This window comes from Rousettus aegyptiacus, unplaced genomic scaffold (genome assembly GCF_014176215.1).
Source record: "Rousettus aegyptiacus isolate mRouAeg1 unplaced genomic scaffold, mRouAeg1.p scaffold_m13_p_9, whole genome shotgun sequence".
NCBI lineage: Eukaryota > Metazoa > Chordata > Mammalia > Chiroptera > Pteropodidae > Rousettus > Rousettus aegyptiacus.
Window position 1 is genome coordinate 10,588,281 of NW_023416312.1, and position 25,695 is coordinate 10,613,975.

The following is a 25,695-nucleotide window of genomic DNA, read 5'->3' on the forward strand; positions in this document are numbered from 1 at the left end:
AAGGTCCTTGCAATCTGTGAGGTCAACCAAGGGTTGCCTCACCTAAAAAACCAAACAAACAAAAAGTAAGTAAATACATAAATCTCAACTCTACAACTTCCTAGCTGTGGGCCTTAGATACATGATTGTGCCAGACTTAAATGTCCTCGTCTCGGAATTATTAAAAGGATCAAATAAGATGATTTTGCCCTGCACCTAAAAGACACTCACTAAATGTTAGCTCCTTTCTCACTCAAAAATGTCGAATGGCCAGGCACTCTCGGACTCCTCCACCCTGCCCTCTCTTCATTTAGCTTTTTTATTTCCCATGAGTCCTTTCTCCCAGTCCTCTAATGGCCTATGCTCCAGAAACTTCCCCTGTGCCCTGCAGGCCAGGGGAAGGCCCTAGAAGTTTTATTCCTCCCCTGTTCCCATCACGGTATGAGGAGGAGCTGGGGAGGCAGGAAGGGGCCTGGGTTTCAGGACTGAGAGAGAAAGAGGAGCTGGCAAGCTGTGGGGTATCTGGACTGGTGACTTCAATGGCAGGGCCGAAACTGAGGAGGGATGGGTAGAGGTTGAATTATTAGAGCAAATTAAGTTCTTTTTACTCATCGATGAAACGAATATTGATTGCATCTCACTAGGTCCCAAAGACTATGTAAGAAGTTGAGGGTAGATACAACAGTGAGGAGGAACAAAATCTCTAATCTTTGCAGAGTTTGGAATTTATATTAGTCGTTAGTATGGTCTACATGGAGGATAGCTAGAAGGAAGATGATATATGGACAAAAAATATATAATATAGTGATAGCACAACAAAGAAATAAAACTACTTTATGTTGGGTGATCAGAACCCATCCAACCAAAGATCAATTTAGGTCAAGACCTGGATGATAGGGAACTAGACTTGCAAAGGTCCGGGACAGGGTGGCTCACTCCCAGCACGACTGTCATTTGGGGTCGGATCATTCTCTGTTGGGAGGCTGCCCTGTGCACTGGAAGTTTGGCAGCAGCATCCCTGGCCTCTGCTCACCAGATGCCAGTAGCACTCGTCCTCCCAAGTTGGGACAATCAAAAATGTCTCTAGACCTTGTCAAGTGTCACCTGAGAGATCAAATCACCTGATTGAGAACCACTGGGCTGAGGCAAGGGCATTCCTGGCAGAAGGAACAAGGACCCCAGCCTGCCTGGCCTCACCAGTTCCAGCTGTCCCTCCTTCTGAATGAATCTTGTCAACCGCGACAAGTGGCAATAGATCTTAGTCAGGAAAGGGGTAAACCAGAAAGTGGGACTACTTCCTGGTTCAGCATTTCAGCTGTGAGCTGCTCTTCTCTACTCAGCCTGAAACTGGGGCCAGTCTCAGAATATGATAGGACACATAGTCAGGCAGGTACCATGGGTCTGGGCTCTGTATCACTTCTCTGAAGAAGACTCCCCTCCTCTCCATCGAACTCAGAAAAGGGTTAAGCAGCCACATGTCTATCACTGAAGACCAGATTTTTAGTTGCTTTTAGCAGTCGTCTTAATTAGAAAAAATGTAAACAATTCTAATTGTTAATCCTGCAAACTGACCATCTTTAAATATCATCAGCTTCTTAGAAATAGGTTAATGAAATGAAATACGCCACAGCAAAGAAAAACAATTGAACCAATATCACTTAAACTTCCTAAGTACATTTTGATTACATTTTGAGAAATTCCCTGTCTCATTTCAGAGACTATATACAACACCATATGAGACCAAACGGGGTCAGGGCAGAGTTGATAACAGGGCAATGCAGGACAGAGTCTTTTATTTTTCCATTTTTTAATTGTAATAAAAAATACATAACAAAATTTATCATTTTAACCATTTCCAAGTATACAGTTCAATAGCATTAAGTATGTTTACATTGTTATGCAACAGACCTCCAGAACTTTTTCATTGTGCAAATGTGAAACTACCCATTAAACAAGAACTCCCCATTTCCCCTTCTCCCAGATCCCGGCAATCACCATTCTTTGTTTCTATGAATTTTACTAATTAGATACCTCATATCAGTGGATTCGCTGTGACTGGCTTATTTCACTTAGCATAATGTCCTCAAGGTTCATCCATATTGTAGTATGTGACAGAACTTCTTTTTTTAATTTTTGTTTTGGATTTCCTTCCTTTTTAAGGCTGAGTAATACTCCATTGTATAGATATATCACATTTTGTTTATCTATTCACCCCTCGATGGACATTTGGGTTGCTTCTACCTCCTGGCTAATGTGAATAATGCTGTTATGAACGTGGGCTTGCAAATAGTCTTTTAAAAAAACATCTTTATTGAGACATAATTCACAAACCATATAATTCACCCTTTTAAAGTATACAATTCAATAGTTTTCCATATATTCAGAGTTGTGCAATCATCACAATTTTAGAATATTTTCATCACCCCAAAAAGAAACGCATTAGTGGTCACTCACCCTCCATGCCCTGACTGGTGATGGTCAGTTCTTTGTGTCAACTTGCCTAGACTATAATTCCCGGTGCTCAAACTCTAATCCAGGTACAGCTGTGAAGGTTACTTTGAGATGTGATTAAAGTTCATAATCAGTTGACTTTAATGTAAGTGGGCCTGATTCAATGTTGAAAGGCCTAAGATCAGAACTGAAGTTTCCCTGAAGAAATCCTAGTTGTGGACAGCTTCAGCTCATGCTGGAGAGTCCCAGCCTGCTCTTCCTGACAGCCTGCCCTATAGATTTTGGACTTGCCTAGTTAACAATCGCCAAAGCCAATTCCTAGGAAAACCTCTCAATATATATCTTCTATTTATTCTATTTCTCCACTTGAACCCTGATCGATACACTCTACTCCACTCCCACCTGCCAAAGTCCTAAGCAACCCACTAACCTACTTTCTGTCTGTGTGGATTTGCCTATCCCGGACACTTCAAATAAATGTATGTGGTCTTACAATATAATATGTGACTGGCTTCTTTCACTTAGCATAATGTTTTCAAGTGTTATCACTTTAGCAAGTATCAGTACTTCATTCCTTCTTATGGTTGAATAATAGTTCACTGTATGAGAATACATTTTGCTTATCTATTCATCTATTGATGGACATTTAGTTGTCTCTTCTGTTTGGTTGTTACATAATGATGCAATGGACACTTGTGTACAAGTTTTAATGTAGATCATGTTTTCATTTCTCTTGGGTATACACCTAGGAGTGGAATTTCTGGGTTATATCATAATTCTATGCTTAACAAATTTGAGGAACTGATGGACTGTTTTCTCCACACCCACATCAACATTTGTTATTGTCTAGCTTTTTTACTATAGTCATCTTAGTAGATGTGAAGTGGTGTCTCATTGTGCTTTTCATTTGTATTGCTCGAATGACTCATCATGTTGAACATCTTTTTCATGTGTTTATTGGCCACTCGTATATCTTCCTTGGAAAAAAGGTCTGTTCAGATCCTTTGCCCAGTTTTAATTGGCTTATTCGTCTTTTTATTGTTGAGTTGTAAGTTCTTTATATATCTGAATATAGTCTCTTATCAGATATGACTTGTAAATATTTCCTGTACTCAATGGGTTGTCTTTTAACTTTCTTGATAGTATTGTTTATAGCACAAAAGTTTTAAAATTCTGAGGTAGTCTAACTTCTCTATTCTGTTGCTTGTGCTTTCGGTGCTGTATCTAAGAAACCATTGTCCAATCCAAGGTCACGATCTACTCCTATGTTGTCTTCTGAGAGTTCTAGTTTTAGCTCTTGTATTTAGTTTTCTGATCCCACACAGTCTTCTAAAAGTCTTACCTATTTGGTAGTGCTTTCCCAGGGAAATATTTATGGCACCATCAAAAAGAAACAAACAATCAGACTATTGTGTTTAAAACAAAATGTGCAATGTGTGCTCTTTAGCATTCTGATCTAGGCTGAGAACAATATCTGAAATGAGCCAGTGCTCTCTCTGTAGGACAAATAAATGCTTTCACAAGTATGTCACTTTTGAATGGAGTGCAGTTTATGACCTATTTACTTATAAACCAGCCCAAACAGCTTGCCTCCATAGCGTGAGGGAAGGAAGAAAGACTCTATTGTGAGAATCAGAAAAAAAAAATCCAATCACTAATTTGGTCTAAACAAGGGAGCTTAGAGTTTTCTGTGGCTTTCAAAAACTACTTTCTTTTTGCTTGAGGAAGACAAATAAAAACTGTTTTTTAATGTCTTGTGACCTGGAAATATTTAACGTAAATATAACCATCCTTGTACTTGTTTTTCCTCTAAAGCCAAGAAGAAAGATGGCACAACATAAATAAAACAAAAACCATCTCACTATGCTGTTTCCAGGGGGTCACCGACATTACCCACACATTCGGCAATTTGCTAAAATGTTTCATAGGACTTGGCATATAGTTGTAATCATGGCTTAGGTTTATTACAGCAAAGGGTACATGACAAGACCAGAAGGGGGAAAAGACACAGGTGGAGTCTGGAGAAACCCATGCATAGGCTTCAAAGGCTCTCTCCCTTCTGGCTTAGGAGGGGACACACTGAGCATGTGCTGTTCCCCAGTAGAAAAAATGCAGCCACGTATACAATGCTTCTGTGCAAGAAAGCCCATTAGAGACTGAGCACCCCAGCGTTTATTGGGGGCTGGTCACACAGGCGTCCCCTGTGTAGCAACTACCCAAAATCTGGATTCCCAGGAAGAAATCAGGTGTTTGCTGTAAATCACACCGTTTGCACAATCTTTGCAACCTGCTATGTTAACTCTCTTCTGCAGAGGCCACGGCACTCACTCAAGTTCTAATTTGAAGATGACTTAGGAAATGTTCAAATTCGATGTCTAGTGATATTCTGAATTCGTCATTCCAGTGGGTTGAAGCTTATGCTATCTATAAATAAAAAAACAAGTGTATTACAACAGTAAATATTATATGGTGGCATGTGTAAACTACAAAGAGATGTTTAAGGACAGTGGCATATCTTATTATGCAAACAGATATTAATTTTAATTTAAACGTATCTATTCATTAAAGCAGGACCTGCAGGATCTCAACCAGTACTTTTAGCCAGGCCTTTAAATTCCTATTCATACTGGGAATAAGACATTAAATCTTGTCCATATGCAATTAATTTAAGGAATGAGCTAGAGGAATACATCAAGGGGGCTCCAAAAGCCTGACCCTGGGCTCACTCTTGCCGGACTTGCTGGGGACAGAAGGTGTTCCAGTGATCACACAAAGAGAGCATGAGTTAGGTTCTAACTCAGTACAAGTAAAATCATCCATCCAAAGCCAATGTTCCCTGTTTTATCAGGTCTGTTTCCTTGGATTACTCTCCTTCCTTCTCTAAAAAAGTTAGCATAGGTCCCCTGCTCCGCTCCCAGACACAGATTCAAGAAAGTCTGTGTGGGTGAGTGCCAGCTGGGTGAGGAGGGCGCTCGGGAGTGCAGCTAGACCACGTGCCCTAGCCCACCCAGAGGGAACCACCCCGCCTCTCGGCCGCCATGGGCACAGCTGTCCAAGAGGCCGAGCGTGAGCTGCAGGCCTCTTGCTGCTGGGGACGCTGCTCCGTGGGCTGATGCCAGTAGCTACTCCCCGGTGCAGGAACCAGCAACAGGCATTTTGCAACGCAGATGTAGCGATTAGGACCAAAGTGGTCAGTTAGGAATTGGACTCTGGGAATGACATCTACAGGAACCCCATCAAGAGGATTTGGATGAGATCAAGCAAATAAAGATGTTCAAAGGACCTGACAAGGACACAGAGTTTATCTACACGGTCCCCTCCTCTGCCACATGCGGGGCCTCTCTGGACTCTGGAGGGAAAAAACAATATCTCATTGCAGGAAAGGCCGAGGGGAATGGCAAGATGTATATCACCCTCTGTGACTTCGCCGTGCCCCGGGACACCCTGAGCACCACCCAGAAGAGCCTGAACAGCAGGTACCAGATGGGCTGCAAGCGCAAGATCACATGCTACTCCAGGATCCCCTGCTACATCTCTCTGGGCCAGTGCCTTTGGGTTGACTGGGTCACGCAAAAGAATAGCAACAGGCACCAGGCCAAGTTCTTTGCCTATATCAAGAGAAGTGACCAGCTCTTGTTGGTACCACAGAGCCTGGCCCCCAAGCAAGACCTTCTTGCCATCGAGGGCCCATAAGCAGGCCAACAACAGCACCCACGTAGCCAACTGAAAAGCCTCCGAAAGTGAAGACTGGTCCAGCTCTGACATCCCTTCCTGGAAATAGCATGAATAAAATAGTCATCAAAAAAAGTATATATGCACAAAAAAAGGAAAACCACTGCCTAGGTACATTTGCTTTGTCTTCACATCTAAATTGTAAACTGTATTTCTCACCCCTGCCCACCATAACAGTATATCTATACCATAAACTTAATAAATCTAAGTGGGGGAAGTCAGAGCCCTACCTCCTCTGTTTTTAGATTTGAAAGTCAGAAACACAGGGACACAGGCTCTCAGGTTGGTGGCAATCGAACGAATCCAATGCCTAAGAGTATCCTCAAAGGCGCGACTGAACCAAACTGTAATGTAATTTTGCACTTTAAAGAATTCACTTGGCACACATTTTGCAATCTATACATTGGTGCATTAGGTCAGCACTGTGGGTACACTAAGACAATACCTCCCTGGCCTCGGGAGATTATAGTCTACTAGATACTAGGTGTGGACTAACAAGGATAGAACATATATGAGGCCATACGAAACCTAGAAAGTGATCCAAGAGTCCAGAGAGAAAACGTTTTCATGTCTGGAAATTCAATTCTTCAGAAACGTTAGAGTGATGGTGAATCTGACAGGAGTACAAACAAGGTAAAAAGGTTTTTCAAGGGTGCAAGCTTTTCCTAAATCTCACATCCTGCCTAGAAATGAGTAACAAGAACAGAAGTGTCCCAGGGGGAAAACAACAATCATTCAAAGAAATCTATTAGTAATGTTAAGCATCTTTAGGTCAACGGGAGCACAAAGAGCCAGAAACACCAAGTGAGGAGTGGAAAACAGTGCCACATGATAAGCTTGAGGGAAGGTACGGAAAGGACACATATTTCCTCACCAACAGAAGCAAGCAGGGAGCATGAAGCAGGGAAGGCCCTGGGAGCACCATGGCCACTTCCGGTTATGGCCACTTCCAGGTCTGAAGGGCCTCTGCAAGACTAACAATGCACTAAGCAAGTCTGCTTTTCTTCCCGGAAATAGCCAGACTTCTAATCCCAGGGCACATACCCCGAAACAGATCACGGCCTCCCTCTCTAGCAAAGTTGTGAGTGAGGGTTGACTTCCTGATGAAGCATTCAGAAAATGAATCAGAGGTATGACCTCCAAATGCCACAGATACAAAGATATACCATAACCTTCTAAAACTTTTAAAAATAGGGAGAAATGTATCATATTGCATTATAGGAAGGGCCCCGTTTGACATATAGAACTAAAGTTTACAAGGTAAAAGAGATTTTTATTTTTTAATTTTTTCCCAGGTTTTAAAACTTTTTATTTGCATATTTTTAAAAAATGGTGCGTTCTAATAATTAAAATCATTTGAACAAAAAAAAATGGCACTCTAATTAAACTGCATTTTACAGCCTGCAGGACACCTCGGACCAGCTTGATTTTTACTCTAGCTCCTGCCTTCGCCAACATGCAAGTTCTTCACCTTCACTGCCAGCCTGACAGGCGGGCGGGAGAGGCAAGTGCAGCTTTTGTTGTCAGTACTTGGATGAGAAAAGGGGGCAGGACAATCATTTAAACTTGATCCAACCTCTTTGCATCTTACAAAGCTAAACAGCTAAAAGAAGTGAAATAAGAAGGCAATCCTTGTGGAATGTACTCGGCATACTGGCGGTGAGTGCCTCATTACGATTTGCCTGCTTGCTTCTCATGTTCGGTCATTTCTTTTGATGGCAGTGGAGTTTTCTCTTGCATTTCTGTATTCTTCAGTTTCGACTTATCCAGAACAAGTGAGTCCGATCTGCTCAGTGGCTGTTGCGGAGTGCTCAAAGTAAAAGGGACTTTTAATATTAACTTCCTTGCTTCTCTTAGAATTTGTTTTTAAATGTTTGTTATTGTTATTTGTCAGTGTTAACTGGGCATAGGGTTTCAAAAGTCAAAGAGTTTCACTAAGTCTGCTGCAAAACACAGAGGGCTCTCATGTCTTCCTCTCGCCAGCCTTTCCTTGTATGCTAAAGCCATCTTCGAAATCCCCTCCCTCTCGTCTTCCTGGGGTTTCGGGAGAAAGTAATGTACATATTCTGACACTGTCATTACCTGAAGGCCATTTTCTCATAATTTAGAAGACATATGGGACATAATTAGACTGATATCTAAAAGGTGCTATTTTCCCCGTAGTAAACAAAACATTTAAAATCATTCCTCCAACGACACTCAAATTTGGGGTCACTAACAAAATCCCAGTATTGTGTCATTTAAGCATTGGAAGGACTCATTGTGACTTCACTTTTGAGTGTGGGGAGCAGTCTTTGAATCCTGTATTTTTCTCCATCTTTGTCTTTTACTTTTTCTTCCATCTGTCCTGTCCATTCCCAAGACAGGATGGCACCGAAGGGAGTCTTCCAAGATGTATCTGAGAGGAGGGAGTGTACAGACTGACTCTGCGAATACTGTCTGAAGACTATATCACAGATTGGAGGCAGACAGGGAGAAGAGTCACTTCCTTCCCTAATTTTCTTTAGGCCATTTGGATATATCATTGATCCGTTAGGGAAATGCTTTGATTACACGGGCCACTACTGGGCCGAGGTCCAGCATGGCACTTAAAGTGGACAAAACTGCTGACCAAGCGGCCTACACACCCGATTCTCCACTGCCCTGCACGTGGTCCTTCAGCTGCCCCCGGTTCTTCCACCTACTACTATGGTTTTGATTTTGTCCCAAGGAGTGACAAAGGTGATAAGATGGATAAAGATATTCTTTAGTGCTCCTAGTCCTTTTCCCCACTGAAGCAACTGCTTTCAGTTTTTTATATTTTTACTTTTATCAATTATAATTGACATACGCTGTATTAATTTCAGGTGTACAAAACGGTAATTAGATATTTCTATAAAAACTGCTTTTAAATCCTAATTTTTGACAAAGTAATCTTTCTTTGGACTCCAATTACAACCTTATCACAGAACAGACCAAAAATCACATTTGTCTTTGTCTCTTAAGAGGTACTGAAATCACTCTGCATTGTAGAGAACGTTCCCTCCATAGTCCCTAAGGTTGTTCATGTATAACTATGCTGATTAAGTTATAGACAAATTGGGTTGAGGCTCATAGTTTTATTATAAGGAGAAATGTTCATAAGAAACAATAAGAAGTGCAAATGTTAAGTAGAGAGCATTGCCTCAGGACAGAGAAAAACAATACAAGCACACTGAAGTCAGGAACAAGCCAAGGAAAGAAAGATATAAAATAGCACTTTAAAAAGGATAAACTACGGCCATGCCACCCTGAACAAGCCAGATCGTGTCTGATCTCAGAAGCTAAGCAGAGTCAGGCCTGGTGAGTACTTGGATGGGAGATCACCTAGGAAGACCAGGTGCTGTAGGTGTAAAAACTAAAAAAATGAGGGACTGTAACCTGACAAGGTCCTTGCAATCTGTGAGGTCAACCAAGGGCTGCCACGCTAAATACATACATACATACATATGTACATACATACATACATAAATAAAAAGATGAAGAGTTAGAGAAATGCAAGATATTATAATATGCAAATGTTATGTTCCCTACAGTTTGAGACTCATGGAATGCATGCAAAAAAGTGTTAAATATAAAAAGAAGGCAGCACTGGATACAACCAACCACAAAAGAAAAAGATCATAGTATAAAGGGCAACTGAGTCCCCTACTGTCCTAAATATGGGCCAGGTATCACTAGGAGCTGACTCTGTGGCCACCTTTCCCGCACTCCAACATCCTACTTGAAGGAGTTAAGAGGTTTTAAGGCAACAATTCAATATCAAATAAAGGGTTAAAAGGGGGAAGTGATACCTTATAGTCAGGAGGCAGTCAAATACCTTTTAATTAATGATTCCCAGAACATGCTTTGGTATGGGCTATTTCTTCATCTTCTCTAGATTATGCAACCTCAAGAATGAGGAAATTCATGGAACCTCTACTTTCTGGAAGTGATGTAGGAATCCAAGCCAATGAGAAAGGCCTGAAATAATAATAGCATATTTATAATAATATAATTTAGGTACAGCTTTAATATATTGAAATGATTGGTATAGTAACACAAAAGTCAGCATAAAAGGAAATAAAAGACTTCTGGGTCACTAATGGGATTATTCTAGGGAAATTTGCTCATTAATCTAGTAACAATGCTGACACTGTTCCTGCCATGTTGAATCTATCAAAGGCATTTAACATTAGCTTGTACATGTTCTATTTGTGAACTGCTATTTTACCAATCACTATCAATTCTGGAAGGTCAACAATGAAGAATTAAATTGATGCTATAAGAATACAAAGATGACTTCAATTTCCAAATCTGACTAAAATTTGGAAAGTCTCAATTCTGTTTTACATACTGTTCCCCCATCATCTTTCCTGGCTGGCTGACAAGTCAAAAGAGTCTCTTGCTGTTCCCGCCAACACTGGGAATATGGAGTTCAATGAACTGTGCATTCAGAGGCCACAAAGGTGAATACAAGGCCTACGTACAGAGAACGAACACACACAAGCACAAGCATGCCTCCACTGGCAGGGGACAGAGCCTACTTCATTATGCATCTCCCATTGGTATTCAAGAACCAAAGGCTCTGTACAAGCTGGCAGGCAACAGTACCCATGGGAGCCCGGTCACTATTTTCTTTTGTATGTCTTCTGATCATTGTCAGGTAGACTATTACTTACAGGTTTTGTTCCTTATGCTGGCTAGCACCTCCAGAGCCACTCTTCTAGACTCTCTAGATTGCCAGCTGATAGTGCCCTAAGAAGAGTCGATGGTTCACACACACACACGCACGCGCACACACGTACAGAGACGCACATACGTACACTCAGACACACACACACCACACACATGCATATACATGTACAGAGACATACCATATACATACCACACATACCCCACACAAATGTATACTCAGAGACACACACCACACATACACACACATACACTCTACAGGCACCAGATACCCTTAAAGTGTCACTTTATAATATCAGGGGAAAAAAAGCAGGGTAACTTTTTGTCAATTTGGAATTTTTATTAAGTATATAAATAGCAACATGAGAACAAGGAGTACTAAGGCTTGTACATTATCTCTAGGTGACAGGATTTCACATTAGTCCCCTTGTAGTTTGACATCACCCAAGATAACAAAGAGGCCTAGTATAGTTTTTCCTGAAGAAGAAAGCCATTTTACAACATTCAATACTGACTTCTCTGCCATTTTTCTGTAGAAATACTGGTTTGTTGTACGGTGTTTCCAATGTTTTCCTATAACTAAAAGAAAAAGAAAAACATAAGTAATCTGTGCCAGGAAAAAATAAAAATGACTAAAATTTTGCATTTTGAAAATTTTTTAGGTTTAAATAGAGAAACCATATCAAACATTTACATTATCATTATATGGCCCTGAGGATCATAAGGGGCCACAGAAAAGTATAATTATTCCCATTTTATAGATGGGTAACTAAACACCAGGAAGGTTTTGTGTTTCATCAATATTACATTCACATTCTCAACTGGCTCTGCATCTGAGAATAATTAAACAGATGGATGGATGAATAAATAAAAAACAAATGCCTAAATGGCACAGCACACATCACATCTCATCCCTTCTGAAAACGAAAGAACTACATTTCCATCCATCTGCTGGAGGAGAATACGATTATATCCTTGTCAGTCTGATGTATACCTTTCCTCACATCGCCCCATCATTCTTTTCTGGAATGGGACACAGCAATCTAAAGACACACTAAAGACAAATCAGCTCCTCTCCAGATTGATTTTTTTCCGAATATAAAATTAATCTACTTAGCAATTAGAGGTTTATAAATACTTTATGGACCAGTGACTGACTACTCATTTGATCTAAGATAAAACCAAAATTCTTAAACATTTAAACCAGTAACTTACCTTTTCTGTCTCAGCTTATTAATCTGCCTTGGACTTCTCTTAGAATTCAACAGATTTACTGCATTGTTAAAAGCTACAAACTGGAAACCTATATTAACTAGGATTCAATAGATCATGGTAGTCCATACTAGGAAATTATTATGCAAGCTAATGAGATAGATCTGTAAATACCAACAGGGAAAGATGTACACAACATATTAAGTGAAAAAAAAAAGCAAATTCATTCATTCATTCACTCAATATAGCTAAACACAGCACTGTCTATGAAGTTTCCTTACTAAAAAATTGAACCTAAATCTGATTAAGCCTTCAGATCCAACTATCAGCTTATGGGAAACGCAGAGAAGAGAAGAACCAAGAGATAAACAGAATGACACTAAATGGATGCACTCAGCCACACTCAAATTGGGAAATTCTAAAGGCCAAATAAGCCCAGGTTTTCAATAAATAAATGGTAAGAGAAAAATGAAGAAGGAACTATTATAGTTTAAAAGGGACTTAGGAGACCTGTCGGTCAAATGCAATAGGTAGATCTTATTTAGATCCTGATTCAAACAAATCAACTGTAAAAAGCTATTAATGAGACAATCAGGTAAATCTGCATACCGTCTTGATATTACATGATACTAAAAATTTCATGTTAATTTCTTTAGGTGTAGTTGCAAAATTTGCATTTACAATTACATGTGATTTCATGGAGCTTTCAGTGTACCTGCAAAATAATACAAGGAATATAGTCCTATTCTGTCAAAAAAACAGAAGCATGTATGGATACATATTTACAGACAGAAAATGTCTGGAATGATACAATCAACTACTAACAGATATTACCTCTGGGAAAGGAATAGAGGACAAGACAAGCTTTAAAAATATCTAAAAAATTTTTCTTCACAACAAATATGCATCACTTGCATAATTAAAAATACATCTCCAATAGTTAAAAAATAAAGAATGAAATCAAGATTGTATATACCATAAGTTGAAATATTTCTGAAAAATAAAATGAATATTTACATAGCTTCCCTTTATCCCATGTATCGTTATCCCTGTAGAGAAAGATAACCATATTCAATGAGCGTGAAGTCTCTGGAGGATATGTATGGCTTCCTTGCTGCTCACCCTCTAGTCTCTAATAGTGCACTGGATGCACATCTGGCCCCTCTTGCCAGAGATGCCGGTTCTTGGGTGGGGCTTAGGCCTCTGCCTTTTAACAAGATCCTACTGACTTGCCGTTACTATATGAAGGGGTAGAATGTGAAAGAGGATCTGGATTTGTTTTCTGTAACCCCTAACGCAGGATCAGGACCATTGTGTAGGACTTACGAAGAGACATATTTTTGCTTTAGTATAAGAAATAGCTTCCTAAAAATAAGAACTGTCCAAAGATGACTACCTTGTGGGGTGAGTTTTCTATCAATGAAGATGAAAAGTTGGAGCACAAAGGGCTACAGGGCATTTATGCTTGAGGCTGGGAGCTGAGCCAGATGACCCCTCTCAAATTCTAAGATTATATGACTCTCTGGATCTCCCGAAATATGAAGACAGCTTGAAAAAGAAAAACTTCAAACCCAGGGCTTTCATGAACTTTAAACAGAAGCTAAGATATACAATAAATGTAACATCGCTATAAAATTATTTTTATTATAAAATTTATATTCATTGTAAAAAATTAAAAATATAGAAAGTTATATTAAAAACCAAAAATTATCCATAATCCTATTATAAAAAGATGTATCCAAAAGTCCCTCTGATCTGCAGGGGATATGTTCCATGACCTGCGGTGGATGCCTGAAACCGTGAATAGTGCCAAACTCCATACACACTATGTTTTTTCCTAGACATGCATACCCGCAACAAAATTTATTTTATAAATTAGGCACAGTAAGAGAGTAGCAACAATAACTAATAATAAAATAGAAGAATTATCACAATATACTGTAATAAAAGTTATGCGACCTTGGTCTCTCAAAGTATCTTACTGTAGTATAGGTACATTGTAGATACGCTGGACAAAGGAATGATTCACATCCTGGGTGGGACAGAGCAGGATGGCACGAGATTTAGTCATGCTGCTCAGAACAGTGTACAATTTAAAACTTGTAAACTGTTTATTTCAGGAATTTTCCATTTAATATTTTTGGATCACGGCTGACCACAAGTAACTGAAACCATGGAAAAGTGAAACTGTGGATAAGGGGGTACTACTTATTTTGTTCCTTTTCCTGACCTTTATCTTCTCTAAAAATTTATCATACTACCCTTTTCCTCTTCCATTTAACAATAATTGTGCGCATGTTCCCATGCAATTAAATATTACTGGAACATAATAATATTCCTTTTATGGACATACCATAATTGAGTCATTTTCCTGCAGCCGAATATTTAGATTGTTTCCAAATTCAATTTACTCTATTTGCCAGGAAATCACAAGTGTTGCTAAACAATTTTTAATATATATTTAATAATATTAATATAACTAGTGTTTTTGTACTTAGCAGTTATTCAAGGAGTAAATGTTAAACAGAGTTCAAAACAGTGGTTATAAGGATGCTCAATGAACTTAGGGGAAGAGTAGTAGATAACTTCGTGAGAACTTTAATGAAGAGATACAAAACATAAAAATGGAGATACAAAACATAAAAAAGAACCAGCCAGAAATGAAGACTATAATAACTGAAATGAAGAATACATTATAGGGAATTGACAGATTAGATGAAGCAGAGGACTAAATCAGCGATTTAGAAGATAAGGCAGCATAAAACACCTAATCAGAACAGCAACAAAAAAAATCCAAAAAGGTGAGGATAGTTTAAGGGTCCTCTGGGACAATTTCAAGCAAACCAACATTTGCATCATAGGGATATGAGAAGGAGAAGAGAGAGAGCAAGAAAGTGAAAACCTGTTTGAAAAAATAATGACTGGTGAAAAATAGACATACAACACCAGGAAGAGCAGAGAGTCTAAACAAGATGAACCCAAAGAGCCCCACACCAAGACACAACATAATTAAAAGTGCCAAAGGTTAGAAACAAAGAGAGAGTCTTAACAGCATCAAGAGAAAAGCAGTTAGGAGCTCTCGTTTAAGACTGTCAGTCTATTTCTCAACAGAAGCTTTTTAGGCCAGAAGGTCTTGGCATGAAATGGTCAAAGTGATGAAAAGCAAGGACCTAAAACTAAGATTGCTCTACCCAGCAAAGCCATCATGTAGAATTGAAGGACAGGTAAAGAGCTTCCTAGATAAGAAAATCTAAAGAAATTCATCACCACCAAGCCAGTATCACAGGAAATGTTGGAAGGAGGACTTCTTTAAGAAGAAAAAAGGAGGGAAAAAAAGAGGGAAAAAAAGAAAAAATATGAATAAAATGGCAATAACTACATATCTATCAACTAGTATTTCAAATGTAAATGGATTAAATGCTCCCATCAAAAGACAGGGTGGCTGAATGGATAGAAAATCAACACCCTTACTTTTACTGCCTATAAGAGACTCACTTTGGATCGAAAGACACATAGAATGAAGTAAAGGGATGGAAAAAGAGGTTTCATGGAAACGGAAACACACAAAAAAGGCTGGGTACCCTTACTTATACCAGACAAAATAGACTTTAAAACAAAGGCTAGAACAAGAGACAAAGAAGGGCCCAGTTATCCCACTTCAGGGTATTTACCCAAAGAAACCCAAAACAATACTTTGAAAGGACATGTGCATCCATATGTTCATTGCAGCATAATTTACAACAGTCAAGATATGGAGGCAACCTGGGTGTCCATCAACGGATGAATGGTTAAAGAGGTGGCATATATATACGATGAGATATTACTCAGCCACAATAAAGAAATAAATAAATATTGCCATCTGCAACAACACGAATGGAGCTAGAGGGTGTTGAGCTGAGTGTAGTAAGTCAGAGAAAGACAAATGTCATATGAGTTCACTTAGATGTGGAACCTAGAGAACAAAATAAACGAACGAACAAAACAGAAACAGATTCATAGACACAGAGAACATTTTGATGGTTGCCAGATGGGAGGAGGATTGAGGCTAGGTGAAAAAGGAGAAGGGATTAAAAAGTACAAATGGTAGTTACAATATACTTATGGGAATGTAAAGTATAGCATAAGGAATATAGTCAATAATATTGTAATAACCATGTATGGTGTCAGGTGGGTACTAGATTTATCAGGGTGATCACTCTGTAAGTCATATAGATGTCTAATCACTATGTTGTATACCTGAAACTAATATAATATCATATGTCGACTGTAAGTAAAAATAAAAAATTTTTTTCAAAAGGATAATTACACCTATGAATCCCCTGACACGGTATCTCTATATAATCTTGAAAGTCATACATTCGACAAATGCTTACTGAATGACTATCAGATGAACATAAGTATGCTCGCTATACTGAAGTGTTCTTTAAAAATAATAAACCTAAGAAATAATTGCATTTTTAAATTGTTTGAAATGGTTTTGTAGACAAATAACAGCTGTCAGATTCTGGCTTGTCTAAAAGACCCAGGTACATCTCAGGAACAAACACAATTATGTAAGTCATGGCACCTGAGCCCAGAAATTAAAAATGGAATGAAATATCGCCCTGACTCTTATGCTTCCATATAAAGTTGAAACTGTTATAATTATTTTATAATTAATCTATAATTAAATTAAAGACAATGCATTTCAGCTGGTGCTAACAATGACAAAAAAACCACAGAGTTTTCCTTTTCTTTACCTGATTAAAATGGGCAGAGCATGGAGTATTCTACTTATTTCCGGGTGAATTCTTCACATTTCCTGGCTTATAAAACAAAAAGTAAGATTATTAATACAGTTTGAAAAGAAATAATTAAACATCTAAAGAAATAGTAGAACACCTCAAAGTGCCCGTCCTCAGTATTTGGCTGAATACAAACATTCAATATTATTAGGCAAAATGACATATTTCTAAGAAAACTTAAGGAATTACTAAGGTTCCCTGCTGTAGAGTGACTTATGCACAGAGGAGAGCAGGAAATAAAGCTCCAAGAATTCTCACTATACACATTCAGCCAAACAGGTGATTCTATTGAAAAATTTGAATCAATAGTGAAAAGATTTCTTTACTACTTCATGCCATGGTCATTGTTAAAGAATGCTTAACAGCTATGGAGATACTTCCTGTAGGTACTCTGCTCTGGGTATCATCCACCATAGGGGCCAAATGACAAAACATGTTTATTCTGAAAGAGGCTATAATCGAACCACACCCATTCTTCCTGGCAACCATCTGGGAATGTATAGTTAGGTCACGTCATCTACGAGAAGAGATGTAGGAAAGTTTCTAGTGGGGAAAGTCCATGTACTAAATCTTTAAGGCCTTTCTTTCTTTCCTTTATGTTTTTAAGACTTTAATTCTGAAAACATGTAAGTAAGACCTGATGTACATCAAAGATCTGGGTTCCTATGAGATAGCAATCTGAAAAACACAAGGCTGCAGTTAAGCAAGCAATGAGGCTGTGATTCTGCGGTCTAGACTTCGTTTAGGTTCTCCTGGTGGCCTTCTCTTAGCTATCCATGGGTGAAGGAGGGAAAAAGTGAGAAAGCAGGAACATGTGACTAACCCTGTAATCTCAGACCATGGTTTCTAGGCAACTTCAGGCTTACTGGAGTAGTTGAAAACTAGTCTCTAAGCATGGGAATCACACATCCTGGCTTGCCCAAATTATAATGGTTTATACCCAACGTCCCAACATAATTAATAGTGCCCTCTTTCACTTTCTCTAGAGTACCATAGTTTGGATGATAAGTTATATGGTCACCCTATTTACAGACCATATCCACTTAACGATGGAGTCCCAGAGAACAAGCCCATACATATTGCTTGATGGATCATCATACAATACCCAGGTCTACTTGTTACTCTGAACAGAGCTCTACAGGATCCGGTGCCTGTGTGTCTTACTCTATTCCTCCAGAGCAACTTTCACACATACGCACACACAGCTGCAGAGGCCTTCTTTCTGTTGCTTTTCCAGCTTGCCAAGCTCTTTCTTGGGATGAGACCTTTGCAAAATGTCTCCTTTGACCTAGACTGAACAATCCCAAGGTTTGCTTGGCTAAATGCTATTCACCCTTTAGATCAAGGCTTTCCACTGTCTGCCGCCCTTAGATTTAGATAAGAACATTTTATTCACATTCAAAGTACCCATGAGGTTCCTAATTTGTATAAATCTTTCATTCAGATTTGAATCCTTCATAATATAGAAGCTTCATGAGGACACAATATCCCCAGAACCTCCTAACATACAGTATTCAAACATTTGTTAAATAAATAAATGGAATGGGGTAGAACCTAGAGATCTGATGAGTATTAAAAAAGTCTAGAGATGTAATTAATGAAGAGCAAGAAGAGTTAAAAAAAAAGATTATTGGAAGTAAGTGAGAAAACCATGTCCAACAATTGGGTCTGTCATAAAAACGATGTGATTCTCTACCTAGTTAAATATACTTAGGTCTGAATTATCTTAACATAATATTTGCCAAGTACTTCTACTGATATCCTTATATATTCTCTCTATACTTCCCAGTATCTCAATCTCAAAAACATAAGATGCCAATTTATAAGCTCTTTTATCTTTTGGACATTAAGAAAATGAGCACATAAAAACATTTATCTGGTTGAGGAAAACAACTCTGTTGCTGAGGAAAACAACTCTGTTGCTCAGGAAATTTTCACTTACAGTATAACAAAGCATGACGGTCAACTATCTCACTAAAGAAATATTGAGCCCATCCACCCTATTCCAAATCAGATCTCTCTTGGCATAAAGCTCTGTGAGCTCAGAAAAAAGAACGTTCTGACTTCAAAAGACAGTTTGTGATTTAACACAAGCCAGAAATTAATTTTTTTGCATTTTCGAATAATCTTATTTAATATATTTTAAAACTCAATAATTCTCCTTATAATCTAATTTTAACACATATTGGGTTTCATTGTTTTTTACTAATCAATACATTTTATTTAACCCAACATATCTAAACTATTATTTCAACACATAATCAATATAAAAATGAGACAGTTTACATTCTTTTTATTTCTACTATGTCTTCCAGATTTGGTGTGAATATATCCTTACAGCATACCTCAAGTCAGACCAGCTATATATCAAGTACTCAATAGCTAGTGGCTATTGGACTACACATGGCTAGAGCAATAAGCTAAACAGCACCGTGATGCTTAGTTTTATGTGTCAACTTGGCTAGGCTGTAGTAGAAAATTTATTTTCTTGCCATGTCCACAAACATGAACAATAATTTCTGTTTGCACTACCAGGTGAAAGGGGCATTTCCAGCCAAACCTTTGGGGTATGGCAGCCCACTGAAAATCTGAGTCCCTCACCAGTAGAATCACTTTGATCAATTACTTAACTTCTTCAAAGTGTAGTTTCCTCATTTGTAAAATGGGAATGATAATAGAATCTGCCTCACAGACTCTTCTGAGCAAAGAATTCAGGGCCCAGGGATAAGCTCACAGCAAGTGCTCAATAAACATCACCTATCCTATGTGGCAGGTCACTTAACTTTTTGAATGAGGTAATAAAAGTTAATGATAAATGGTGTGTCAAACACCCCAGTGAAATTGCAGTTCACTACATGTGGCAGGCAGAATAATGGGCCCCACAAAGATGTCTGCATGCTAATCCTGGAACCTGGACTGTGTCACATTACGTGGCAGAGGTAAACTAAGGTGGCACTGGAATTAAGGACGCTAATCAGCTGGAGATAAACAAATAGAAAAGGGCAGAATCTAGAGATGAGTATTAAAAATGTTTGGGCATGTAATTAATGAAGAACAAGAAGAGTTGAAAAGAGGCTTATTGAAAGTAAGTGAGATTACTTTGAATTATCTGGGTGGGCCCAATCGAATCCCACGGGTTCCTATAGTCTCAGGAGGAGGCAGAAGACTGGGACAGAGAAATGGGAAGTAAAAAGGATTCAACCTGCAGTAGCTGGCTTTGAAGATGGAGGAAGAGGGTTATGAGCCAAGGAATGTTGAAGCCTCCAGCAGCTGGGAAGAGCCTTTGGTTGACAGCCAGCTAAAGAGACCTTGGTCCTGTAAGCACAAGGAACTGAATTCTGCCAACAACCTGAATGAGCAGAATTCTCCCCTGGAGCCTCCAGAAAGGACTGCAGCCCTGCTGACACCTTGATTTAGCACCAGACTTCTGACCTACGGAGTCTAAGGTAATAAATTTGTGTTACTTTAAGCCAGTAAATTGCGGCCATTTGTCATGGCAGCAATAAAAAACTAAAACACTGATAGGAGGATTCTGGACTAATGAGGTTAGGCCCTATGGCTCCCTTGTCCGTCAGATGTTATCTTCTCAGGCAGAAGTGAAAATGTGCAGGTGTTACATGACATCTATCATAGCTATTGTGCTAGAGTCTGTCCATTTTATGTGTTTCTAACATGGATAAATTCATTTAATCCTCAAAACTGCCCCCATGACCTACTACCCACATTTGCTAGAACTCTGAGCAATTTCTCGAAGTTTCCAAGATTCTAAGCAGTGGGGCAGGGCCAGAGCCTGATGCCCAACACCACCCCATCCCTGGCCGAAGTCCACTCTCTTGGCCACCAGGCCATACTACACCCTGACTGGTCCACCTTTTCTGACATCAAAAGGGTATGCTTTTCAAAAAAGGAGATGATCTTTTTTTTTTCAGGATTTCTAACTTTTTATTTTGCTAAGTAATGATGTTTTTTAAAAAAGAAAAAACATTCATTGTCTACTGCCTTTTTTTTCTTAAGAATTTTAAACAATGAAAATTACAAAGGGTACAAATTCAGAACGAATTTAGCTTTATGGAAAACCCACCACATTGTCCTTACTTTTATTTTATTGTGGTAAGAACACTTAACATGAAATCTACCCTCCTCACAAATTTTTGAGTGCACAGTACGGTCAACTACAGACACAACGTTGTCAAGCAGATCTCTATAACTTACTCATTTCACGTAACTGAAACTTTATGCCCATTGAACAACTCCCCGTTTCCCCTTCCTACCCCACAACCCCTGGCAACCACCACTCTCTCTCTCTGCTTCTTTGAATTTGACTATTATAGATACTTCACATAAGTGGAATCATGATGCGGTATTTCTCCGTTTGTGACTAGCTTATTTCAAAGATGATCATTTGTAAATCATTTAAATCACATAGCTTACAGCTAAACTGGACTGATTGTGTGTTTAGAAAGCTAAGGAATTTCAGATGGAGGAAGAGAAAACAGGGCATATTTACTCAGGGTGGTAGCTGCTGCTTCCCTTTCATTGTCCTGCTGAGCCAGCAAGGGTCTGAATACAACTACTAGGAGCTCAGCTTCAGAAGTTCTGCTCAGTTTTCATGTTAGTAATAGATTTTATAGTTCCTTATGTATTTTCCTGCTCTTTGAAGAATGAAGATTTTTCTTTTCAGCTACTGCTGGCCTCTAACACTTATTCTACAATTCTTTGATAGTAACCTGTCACATTATTTTAAAACCTAGTGAAAACTGAACACGACATTTACTGAGACATACTGCTGTGTTTGGCTGATTACAGAACAACTCCAAAAGAGCCATCTGTGACCCTGGGGCCTGACACCCACAAATGGCCTCCACTTCTGATACTCAGACCTTGGGCTGGGACTATTCTGAAAGGGTTTCAAATTAGCAATGGACAATCAATAAATAGCCCCATGGTTTTATTAAGCAACTACAATTAAGGAGTGAAAACTATAATGGGAAAAAAATCAATAAATCAACTACATAAGAACTTCTGGGGACATGGTTCCATAGTGTAGCGGTTAGCACATCTGCTTTACATGCAGAAGGTCCTGGATTCACACCCCAGTGGAGCCACGGTTCATGGTCTACGGCCATGCCACCCTGAACAAGCCCGATGTCTGATCTTGGAAGCTAAGCAGAGTTGGGCCTGATTAGTTACTTGGATGGGAAACCACCTAGGAAGACCAGGTGCTGTAGGCATAAATAATAATAAATAATAAAAAAAACCCTTCTGATCATCATTATTTAGCCATTAAAAAAAAAATCTTACTATTTGCAATGACATAGATGGACCTAGAGGGTATTATGCTGAATGAAATAAGTCAGACCGAGAAAGAAAAATACCATATTATTTCACTTGCACGTGGACTCTAAAGAACAAAATAAACAAATGAAATAAAAACACAGACTCATAGATACAGAAAACAAACTGGTGATTACCAGATGAGAGAGGGTTGGGGGGCTGGGTGACAAAGGAGAAGAGATTAAGTACAAATTGGTAGTTACGAAATAGTCATGGGTATGTGAAGTACAGCACAGGGAACAAAGTCGAGAATATTGTAATAACTATATATAGTGCCAGGTGGGTACTAGGCTTGCTGGGGGGGAATCGTTTCGTAAATTATATAAATGTCTAACCGCTATGCTGTACACTGAAATTAATATATCAAATGTCAACTCTAATTGAAAAATTAAAATTTAAAAATTAAAAAAAAAAACACTTATTATCAAAAGACACCAAAACTGAAAAGACAAGCCTCAAATTGGGAGAAGACGTCTACAAACATGTGACCAAAAATATTAGTATCCAGGAAAAAAATAAAGACCCCTTATAAATCTTTAAGAAAAGAACAAATGACCTATACAAAAAGTGGCCAAAAGACATTAAAAGTCACTTTAAGAAGAAGAAACCAATAAACATGTGAAAAGATGCTCAACCTCATTAGTAATCAAGGAAACATACATTATAAAAACAGTGGGAAATTCTGGGACCATTTCGATAGCAAGGAAAGTATCATAGACTACTTGGGTCATGTCAAAAGTACTCAGAGCCAACTACTAGTAGCCAAAATGGGACCATTTGAACTTCAATAAGGATAAGAATTAGAAAGCATTCAAACTCAAATATGTTTAAATCTACAAATTCAGCATGATATTAAAAAAAACTAATTGGTGACCTTCTGAAGATGAAAGGGAACCAATTCAATAAAACTGGATAAATAGGAAAAAATCAAGCATTCATCGTCTCTTTCTTATAACTGGATAACTAAATAGTAGATGAGGGAATGTGGTTCCTTATTAGACTATTCCAGCTAATATGTGAAAATGAAATGACAGAAGTAGAAAAACACCATTTTCTACTCCTCAGTGAACCAATGGGTTTAGGCATTGAGCATCAACAGCCACTAACACCAAAAGAGTAAAGTAAAAACTAGATTTATGTGCCTACACAGGTCTATAGCCTTGCCAACGGGATAAGACATGAAACCTGATTAAGCAGCCTCTGGATCCAGCCACCAATGGAAATGCAGAGAAGACAGGAACTTGTTCAACTGAATGTGTCCAAAGTGTACAATCAGCAAAACCCAAACTGTTGGAAACTTTACAGGTCCAACGTGCCAAGTTCTTTTAACAGATGCATGGTAAGGAAAATAAACAGATGGAAAGAGAGAGCCTGTAGATTAAAAATGACTTAAAAGACAAAAAAGAAAAAAATGACTTAAAAGGCATGTGAAGTCAGAAATAATAACAGGCAAGACTAAGGTGATGGAGATAAATAAAGCCATAAAGATAGACAAGTTATTACTATATTCAGGAGCTTCTGGGGTGACTGGCGAAGTTCTATTTTTTCTGTTTTCTTTTTTTTTTGGTCCTAGATGATGATTACAAGGGTGTTTTCCTTATAATAATTTCCTTGGCTATAAAAAGAAATAAAAAGTTGTTGAAGGAAAGTACATAATTGGGCAACTAGGGAAATCAGAAGACGGAATGTATATTAGGTAATGTTTATGTAAACAGTGAAATGTCACCTTTCCTGAGTACAATAATGGTATGTGATTATATTAGTGAATGTCCATGTTCTTTAGACATACATGCTAAATTAGATATGGGTGGAAAGCACAATATCTACAACTCACTCTCAAATGGTTCTGAAAAATAAAATACCATGAGTATGTAAGCATCCACTTGTGTGTAAAAAGTGAATGTGGCAAAGTGTTAATCGGTGCATCTACGTGAAAGGCATATTCATTGCAGCATGCCTGCAACTGTTCTGTGGTTTTAAAATTTTTTCCAAAAAAATTGGAGAATAAAGTAAACCCACACCCCAACATGCACACACTTCACAATGAAAAACTACTTTAAAGCCAGCAGACTGGCAAAAATAGAAATAACCACTTTGGAAACCTACTTGGCATCATCTAGCAAAAGTGATGTGCAGACCCCAAGAACCAGAAATTCCAAGCTAGAAAAACTCTTAATAAACCAGGACACAGGCATTAAAATGCTCACAGCTCTGTGTGCAACAACAATACACTTATAACCACCCAACCAGCCATTAACATAAGTATTTTCCCCAAGAAATACTTTACAGCAGTGAAAATGAATAAACCACAGCCATACATGGCCCCTAAATATGGTAAGGGATCAAAATCAGTTACAAAATAATATGTATAGTAAGATTCCATCTAGATAAACTCTATATATGTGTTTTTGATATATTTATATTAGAAAGGCAAAAAACAGGTAAGTTCAACTACAGTGTTTTAGAATACATACATCTGTGGTTAAACTAAAAGAAAAGTTTAAAGAAAAACAATGGAATGAAAAACACAAAATGCTGGATAATGGTTCCCTCTGGAAAGATAAAAGGGCCCATGGAGAACTTGGAAGGCATTGATAACTTCCTATTTTAAAAGGTGGATGTGTGATTGGCATTATGTATGGCCAATTCACAGTATACCAACAGTATATCAATTCAACAGTATTGGTATACTGTTGAATTTTAAACTGTATATATAAAGTTGATCCTTGAGCAACATGGGTTTGAACCATGTGGGTCCACTCATACATGACTTTTTTCAATAAATATCTGTACTGTTTTCAATCTACAGTTGGGAGTCCACATATGTGGAGGGCTGACTGTATGCATTGATCTATGCTATTGTATACAGGGGACTTGAGCATCCTCAGATTTTGGTATCCATCGGGGTCCTAGAACCAATCCCCCAAGGATACCAAGGGACAACTAAATTTTGGGGGAGTCAAAAGTTAACCGTGGATTTTCAACTACGTGGGGGTTGGCACCCCTAACACCTGTGTTGTTCAAGGGTCAACTGTATGTTATATGTTCTTTCATCTCAAACAAAAATGATCCCTAGACCACTTTACAATCAGTATTTCTGGACACATCCAACTTTGCTTCACAGTTCTGACAAAGAGCTCACTTTAGCTGAAGCAGATAAATTTCTTTTAACTGACCAATGACAATGACTGAACTGAAAGACCACCTCATCTAAACTTTATTGGTAGAAGATTTAGTGCAAACATTTAGAATTAATTCCCAAAAGAGGAAAGGGATTGGCAGAGCAAGAAAATGCCATACTTATTTAGAGTCTTTGAGAGTAATATAGCTTCATGAAAAATAATGTAATTGAGAAGTGAGCCATCCATCATTCATACCACTTAAAATTTCAAGGCCTTGTTTTAAATAGTGCCCACAAATTTCTTTATTTACAACCAAAAGCATGTACATCTGTCACATCATTATAGTACAAATAATTATGAATTAGATTACACCCAATTGAGACTAATTG

The 25,695-nt window shown here is 38.4% G+C and overlaps 1 protein-coding gene and 3 pseudogenes across 2 annotated transcripts in view; 3 read left to right on the forward strand and 1 right to left on the reverse strand.

The window, feature by feature from the left end:
* The first annotated feature begins 5,150 nt into the window (after positions 1-5,150).
* LOC118607864 lies at positions 5,151-6,123 on the forward strand (annotated as a pseudogene).
* A 3,290-nt stretch (positions 6,124-9,413) lies between these two features.
* Positions 9,414-9,532, forward strand: LOC118607895 (annotated as a pseudogene).
* Positions 9,533-11,169: 1,637 nt separating this feature from the next.
* Positions 11,170-25,695, reverse strand: part of APOO (apolipoprotein O) — a 52,166-nt gene continuing 37,640 nt past the window's right edge. Inside the window, exons 8-9 of one of the 2 annotated variants that reach the window (XM_016165709.2) lie at positions 16,806-16,871; positions 11,170-11,433 (exon numbers count right to left, since the gene is read on the reverse strand). In XM_016165709.2, coding sequence (XP_016021195.2) covers positions 16,836-16,871 — 36 coding nt within the window. In that variant the 3' untranslated portion in view covers positions 11,170-11,433; positions 16,806-16,835. The remainder of the gene's footprint in view (positions 11,434-16,805; positions 16,872-25,695) is intronic. The other variant, XM_016165716.2, reaches the window with a different exon arrangement.
* Positions 21,965-22,081, forward strand: LOC118608020 (annotated as a pseudogene).